Source organism: Juglans microcarpa x Juglans regia, chromosome 6D (assembly GCF_004785595.1).
Source record: "Juglans microcarpa x Juglans regia isolate MS1-56 chromosome 6D, Jm3101_v1.0, whole genome shotgun sequence".
NCBI classification, from domain to species: domain Eukaryota; kingdom Viridiplantae; phylum Streptophyta; class Magnoliopsida; order Fagales; family Juglandaceae; genus Juglans; species Juglans microcarpa x Juglans regia.
In genome coordinates this window covers 120,722-128,163 of record NC_054604.1, presented here as the reverse complement: position 1 = coordinate 128,163, position 7,442 = coordinate 120,722, and the positions used below count along the sequence as shown (strand labels likewise).

The 7,442-nt window shown below is 36.9% G+C and overlaps 1 protein-coding gene across 1 annotated transcript; it reads right to left on the bottom strand.

The window, feature by feature from the left end:
• Positions 1–253: 253 nt before the first annotated feature.
• LOC121233996 (ethylene-responsive transcription factor ERF114-like) lies at positions 254–2,329 on the bottom strand. Its single transcript, XM_041129789.1, has 2 exons — positions 1,917–2,329; positions 254–1,219 (listed from the first exon to the last, which is right to left on the bottom strand). Exons 1-2 carry the CDS (start codon positions 2,149–2,151, stop codon positions 645–647), a joined length of 810 nt encoding a protein of 269 aa, XP_040985723.1. The 5' UTR covers positions 2,152–2,329; the 3' UTR covers positions 254–644.
• Positions 2,330–7,442: the final 5,113 nt, after the last annotated feature.

Here is a 7,442-nt window from a genome sequence, read left to right as displayed (position 1 = left end):
CTCTGTATTCCTTGTTTCATATTTATGTATATAGTACTTTTTCCTAGTTACCAATACGTACGCGTTCATTGGTCGGCTGAAACTCATCGCCTACATACGAATGTATCTCTGGAGAGGAATATTAGCTTGTTATCACAATGGAAACCCAGCTGCTGCGAAGATTAATGGTACTTTTTTTGCGTTGCCTATACCGTAATGTATATTGTGATAGGAATTATCATTATTTATAGTATTCTCTGTAAGTTGGGAAGACCCTAATAGCCCCACACCCCACTTTTTGGGGGAGTAATAGTTCAATACGTACATCAGATCTAGATAATTCATGCCAATTATATATAACTTCTATACTGCACCTCTGGAAATAAGTCGCTTATTTTTCTTTCAGATCAGTAATGCAAATCTAAAAAAATCGAGCGAATATAAATGGAAACTGTCACTGAAACTGCAACACTATTTATGCTTCCAAAATTTCATCAAACACTTCTTGATTACACTTTCCTTGAAAGTTTCATAAGAAATATTTAATCAAAGAAATATGGGGAAAAGACATAACATAGCCACTAGTTAATTTGTTTTAGGTTTAAGTTAATCCTTAAACAAACTTTAATTTTGATCTGTACTAACCTCTTGAGTTCGGCCCGGTGTCAAAGTCTCCTGTTCGTATGATGATCAGGATCAGAACTCGAAGAAGAAGAACTTCCAAATCGCGCCGCAAATCTTAGAAACTGATCATGATGTTGTAGTTGTTGAGATGGTATGGAAGATGATGACGAAGATGAAGTTGATGAAGTCTGCGAAGCAAATCTTTCCGGCCCGTAGTGACTAGGTAGAACAGCATAATTCAAGTTATTATCTCCACTCGGAAGAAGTTGTGCATATTGAAACAGATTGGGATATGTTTCTTGAGAAAGAGATTGACCAGGAGCATGCATATGAACTATCGGGTTCGGTACTTGTTCAGTCGCCAAATGCATGTCTTGATGACGAGTTGTAAGGTAACCTATTTCGTTCCTCCCTTGAACTCTTTCGGGGAAGTTAAGCTTAGCTTTGCTTCCTTTGAACCTGAGAGCTGCTTCATCGTAAGCAAGTGCTGCAGCCTCAGCTGTGTCGAAAGTGCCGAGCCAAACTCTGGCTGCCTTCTTTGGGTCACGAATTTCGGCCGCCCATTTGCCCCATGGTCTTTGCCTTACTCCTCTATAATGTCTCCTCCTCACGTTCCCTACAAAGAAATGTTGATCTTGTCTTTGTTTTATATGTAATATGTGAAAATCCAGAAAAAATATTCAGACCATATATACATGATATTTAAGTACATTAATTATTTCCACGAATCACTGAAAACCTCGCAATCTTTATTGCTAAAAACAAGAAACTTTAAGCGTAAGTTGGAAAGCAAAATCAAACTTAAACCTAAGAGAGAACCGATTATGTCCAGAAAAGAAGATATACGGTAATACGGGATATAGTACTATTCGCATATGGCTAGAATATTTCAAGATTGTGGTACACTTAAAGCTTCAACATCGCACTTAGGTATATGTACAGAAAAGTATATATGAGAAAGCTGTATATATTTCACTAATGTTAATTTGCACTCTCTTAAAGCCAAGAGGGAAAGAACTTGCATCAATTCCATATGTTAATTAATAAAGAAAATAAAATTATCAACAATTAAATAATGGAAAATGATAACGGGAAGTGATAAAACTAGAAGGAAAATAGGGCTACAAAAATTAACTTTATTTTCAAACCCTAACCGATTTTCAGTCAGTGAGTCACATCCATATATTGGGGAGAATCCTGAATACATGCACCAGTATTATTATCACCATCCATTAATCCAACACAGAAAGGTTAATCATCAAAAAGAGATTTCATAAAATCTTAACTTCGTTAATAAAATTATTGTGAAATACCCTGATCTAGTGTGGGCTGAGACTGATCATTCTGTTCCCTTGTGCTGGATTGAGATGTGATTAATGGGTTTCCATGCACCTGAACTGGAGTTGGGTCTCTGTTACTAATAACTTGAGCCAAGGCCGAAACCATGACAGACATGTCTTGTTGTGATCGCGCCGAGTAGGTAGGGAAGATGTGATCCTCCTCTTTCTCCTCCCCTTCATTGGAAGGAAGGGGCCTCTTCCCATGCATGTTTCCGATCCACTTTTACCTTTCTGATGCCTGCCTTGTTATATATATGGTACTTCTGCTATATCATGCAGACCAAGCAGTCCCAAAAGAAAGAAAGGAAATAAAGAAATGAGAGAACAAGAAAGGAGAGAAAGGTTCGGTTCGCTTGAGGGATTTTAAAGCCGTCCTACTTGGTATGAACATGACAGATGGGTAGGAAACGTCGTTTTATACCGCTTTTGACTTTTTTTTCCTCCCTTAATTTTCTGTACGGGTTTCGATGTGTACATAAACATTTTTCACGCAATGAAGGTGAATCTCCCACTAAAAAACTAAAAACCTTGTAGCCCTAGCCGCCTCCCCCCCCCCCCCCGGGGGAAAAATTAAGGGTTCAGATCTGATTCCCTCCTTCCACCTCGACTTCCTCCTTCTCCTCTCTCTCATTCCTCCATTCATCTATATTAAAGTTTCTTTAACGTTAAAAAAGACAGATCTATAACTTCCCGACTAACAACTCTCCAGAGATACGTGTGACATAAGCAAATTTACAGATTGAAAATTATTCGGAGGAAAGTGTTGTTTTTGCAAAAATCACCGTGTGTGGTTCTTATGCGCCGCCCACATCTGCGTGTGGTCCTCAAGCGTCACCTTTATCGACAGCTCTTCTTGACACACGCACAAGATCACTGGACTTGCCACCACTAGACTTTTGAGATTTGACCTTTGAGGCTTAAAAGAGACAAGTGTGTTGCCTTCACGGGCTATCACAGATTCCAAATTCTATTGGAGTTGATCCAAATTGTAGTCCATAATTTTTCGCATCTATTTTACTATTTTCCTTTTTGGTTTCTTTATTGTTATTTAAAAAAAAAAAAAAGAGTTCATCTCTCAAACTTTTTTTCTGTAGAGGTTGAGTCTCTGTTTAGGTAGAGAGTGTTGTCTCTTAGACATTTTTTTGTAGAGAGTATAAAAAATAGTGAAAACTAGACTAATCACAAAAAAAAAAATAGTGTATTGGTGGAGATCCAAATGCATTATTTTGACTTATAATATCATGTTTGATATGAGGACATCTCAGAATGTATTCGGTTATGAATGTAAGTTTCTCTAATGAATGAATGATGGCATTTTTCTTTTAAAAAGAAAAAAGGTGAATCTCCCTCCCTCCCTCTCTCTCCTTCCTTTTATTTATAATGGGCAATTAGAATTTAAGGCGAATGTCTCATTCGGTGTATGCTGCGTTCACCCAAAATAATAGACGTGGTTCGTATTAGAAATGATATGTACAACTCATAAGTTTTATGCAAGTTTTTCTAAAATAGTGAACCTCATTTTAAAAACTTATTAAAAAAAATTAATCGTTATTAATAGGACCCACTTCTTTATAAAAAATTTGTACAAAAACTTATGTATTTCGAACTTGCAGTACCTAACATTACTCATTTTCACGTATACCCATTCTAGTCCTTTATTTTTTCACATAGATGTCTTAGGCCAGCACCAGACTATATATTTTGAAATATTGCCTATAGTTACCTACTCTACTCTTATTATAGAAACAGATAAATATATATATGAAATAGACCCATAACATTTATATATTGAACATTTTAATATTGTCCGAATAATTCTCTCGATCATTAATTTATAATATTCACTAAAATAAATATGACGTTTTGCTGCTAATTTCTTTGCGATGCCCATAATATTGGTTGTAAAATGCTAATTTTGTGCTACTTAATTATTTGCATCTTTACCCATAGGAGTTTGGGGTAATCTAATTAAGAAATACATAGCGATGTTTTCCCATTTCCATTTGTGAATGGATTAAGGTTGTAAGTTTCCCGCCGGTCGTTGATGCTCTGGCTTTAACCTCCTATATATATCACATTTTTTTATGAAGTGAGCGATGTCCTTTTTCATCCCTTCGCATAAGTGTCCCTTTTTGATATCTCGGTACATTTTCATTCCTCCTGGATGCATGGCAAATGGCGAGAAATGAGCTTCTGCAAAATTCCCTTGTATAACTTCTAGGTTGTTTGGGATTGCTTTCTGCCTTTTGAACAACAAGATCTCGTCCTCGCCCAAGCTAAAATGGGTAGGTCCTACACTTATGCCAATCCTTCTTCAGATATCCAATAACTTTCAATTCTTCTCCTATTACTCTCGCAAATCCTCAAAACCACTTATCCTTAACTGTTGTAGGGTGGCGAGAACCTCTCCTGGTGACTTGTCTTTCACCAGTAGGTGTCTCACGTTCTTCCAACAACCAATTTACTTCCGAAGTTTCTGCTTTGTCCCTTGTCTTTAACTTGAGACTTAGGGCATCAGCGGCTAAGCTAGCTTTGCTCGAGTGGTACTTAATCTCGCACTAGTAACCGCTGATGGTCTCCAACCATCTTCACTGTCTCATGTTGAGGTTCTTCTGCATAAATACGTGCTTCAAGCTCTTGTGGTTTGTGTAAGCCTCACACTCTTCTCCATATAGATAGTGTCATAATATGTTCAGGGCAAACACTACTGCAACCAATTCCATGTCATGGGTGGGGTAATTCTTCTCACGATCCTTCATTTGTCTAGATGCATAGGCTACCACCTTGCCTCCTTGCATTAGAACTCAGCCTAAGGCATACTTCGACGCGTGTAATGACTTGGCCTAATAACTCTAAGGTTGGAATATTGATAATTTTTGTTGGGCCTAAATTATATTTAATGGAAAATATTGGATAAGCCCACGAGTGATAAATTATTGAGGTTGATTTGGAGTTTTAATTAGGCTTAATAACTAGGTTAAATCTCATTTATTATTTATTTAACGAGTTAGACTCATTTTAGAATTTAAAGATCGACCATTATAAATTTATTACAATTTAAAATCATTACTGATTGAAGTCTCATACGCAGTCTCAGTCATTGCCAATCTTATATTAAATGAACTACTAGATCATATTTTTAAATTTAAACTCTCTTATTGAATGATCGTGACCGAGTCCAACTCGAACTTGAACTTATCGACATCTTATTCCAACAGGGATACAACTCTACATGTCATCTTCACGTTAAAACTCTTTAACTGAATCCAACTCAAACTGGTCGTCACCCTCTCTCAAATATCTCTATAAATACCTCCCTTCTGCGTGTTACTTGGAAAAAAACCATAAACCTCCCAGTCCAGCATTGTGATCTATTTTGTATCAAAAGTTTTAGGAAGCAACACTACAAGGTAAGTAGCTTGATCATAAATTAGGATTATCATACGTTAATTAGTTATATATATTATTATTAAAGCAAGTTCTTTCGAAGTCTGTGTTTACGTACCACACATGTCTTGAAATTTGCAAACACGTCATTCATCATATTTCATTCCGCATATTATAGTTATGTATATATTATGCATCTCATGCATCTCACGTTGCATAAAACATAAATTTTCATAAGATCAAATGTAAGAGAAGCTCATAACAGTTAATCAGATGGTTATTCAAATGCATGATACCAATGCAGTTTCAGGGTGGGCGTGCAAGCCACAAACTCAAGTGTGGTCCATCGTAGTACGCTAGAGTATTGCACGGTTGGCTTCCTTTGCTACAGCAGGGGAAGCTAGTGCACAACCTTGTAGACAGGATTAAGTGTGTTGGCCAGCCATATCAGTCAAATCAGTCAGATAAATCAGATCAGTCAGTTAATCTAGATAAATCAGTCATGCATATCATAAGCATCAGTATGACTAGTCATAATTTTAAGCTTAGCATGAAATATTTTATAAAAAATCTTATGTTAAGTATGTTTATGTTATGATGAGTTTCTTACTGAATCATCGAAATATTTTAGTTTGTTTTATGTTTTTAAACCACATGTCAGAATATTTATGAAAGTAGAGCTAAAGGATAGAACTTAGTCTAGGGAGGCATGACAGTGGCTTATATCATGTATAGAGATTTTAAGTTATAATTTTATGGCTCAAATTTTGAAGAATTTTAATAAATGCTTTCGCTCACTCTCATTTATGATTTCAGTATTTTAATACAAAACGACGTTATTTATTATAAAAAATCTTTGTACTTGGTACTTCTTTCAGAATAAAAGAAATAAATATATTTTTAAGTAAGGTTCAATAGTAGCACTCCGGCTCTCGGAAATTTCTAAAAGTGACTTTATTATTAACCGTGGGGAGCGGGGTATTACAACGTGCCACTGAATACCATGGATGACTTATTCAGCTAAGGTAGAGCTAAAACAAAGGCCATGGTTAGCCATCTCTTCAATTCTTCAAAGCTACTTTGGCACCGATTAGTTCAAACGAACCTAACTCCTTCATCGTCAGCACTGTGAGAGGACTCGACAGTTTAGAAAATCCTTCCACAAACCTATGATAATAACCAGCTAACCCTAAGAAACTCCAGATTTCCTGTACCGAGGTGGGTCGTTTCCAATCCATTATTGCTTCCAATTTGCTTGGGTCAACCATGATTCCCTCCCCGAGGACCACATGGCCTAGAAATTTTACTTCCTCTAACCAAAATTCACACTTGCTGAGTTTGGCATGTAACTGATGATTATGGAAAGCCCTTGATGCTCCCCAAGGCGAGATACTAGATCTAATGAACCATTTCACCAACAACTCCTACAATTAGTTCTTCAATTCTTTTAACTCCGTCGGGGCCATCCTATAGGATGCTCTATGGATTGGGACAGTCCCTAGTTCTAAATCAAGTGTGAACTCAATTTCCCTGGCAAGGGGCATCCCTGGAAATTCTTCAAAAGCTTCTGGGAATTATCTCACTACACTGTGCAGAAATGATTTATGAGTTTCAAATGAGTGCCCTAGTTATAAACAACAATGAATGATCGATATTTGTTTCCAACGTGCCTCATAAATCATATAGAAGGTGCACATAGGCATCTATAAAGAATTCCGTAAACCCCTTTCTGCAAGACCTTTTAGGAGGTTGATTTGCACTAGAGGAAACTCTTTCAATTTCAATAGTAATTTGTTTAGAGTTCCCTTATCTCATTCTGTCCCATTTGAATTCACAACTCATTCTTTAGGCATGTTACAAAATGTTTCAAATGCATTATTGCAGGTTAGGCCTTTCACATAGTGGCTCCAACTATGAGATGCCACACTCACCTCCTAGGTCATCCCTCATACCAAGAGAGGGCCAATGGGCCACTCGTAGAGAGTACAAACAGAGCCCAAGTAAGTTTATCGCTTGCCAATCAAGACAAACACTGCCAAATTACAGGAGAATGATAAGGCATAGAATGGAAGAGAGGTAGTTTTTAAGCATGAATACCTTCAATAAAGAGAA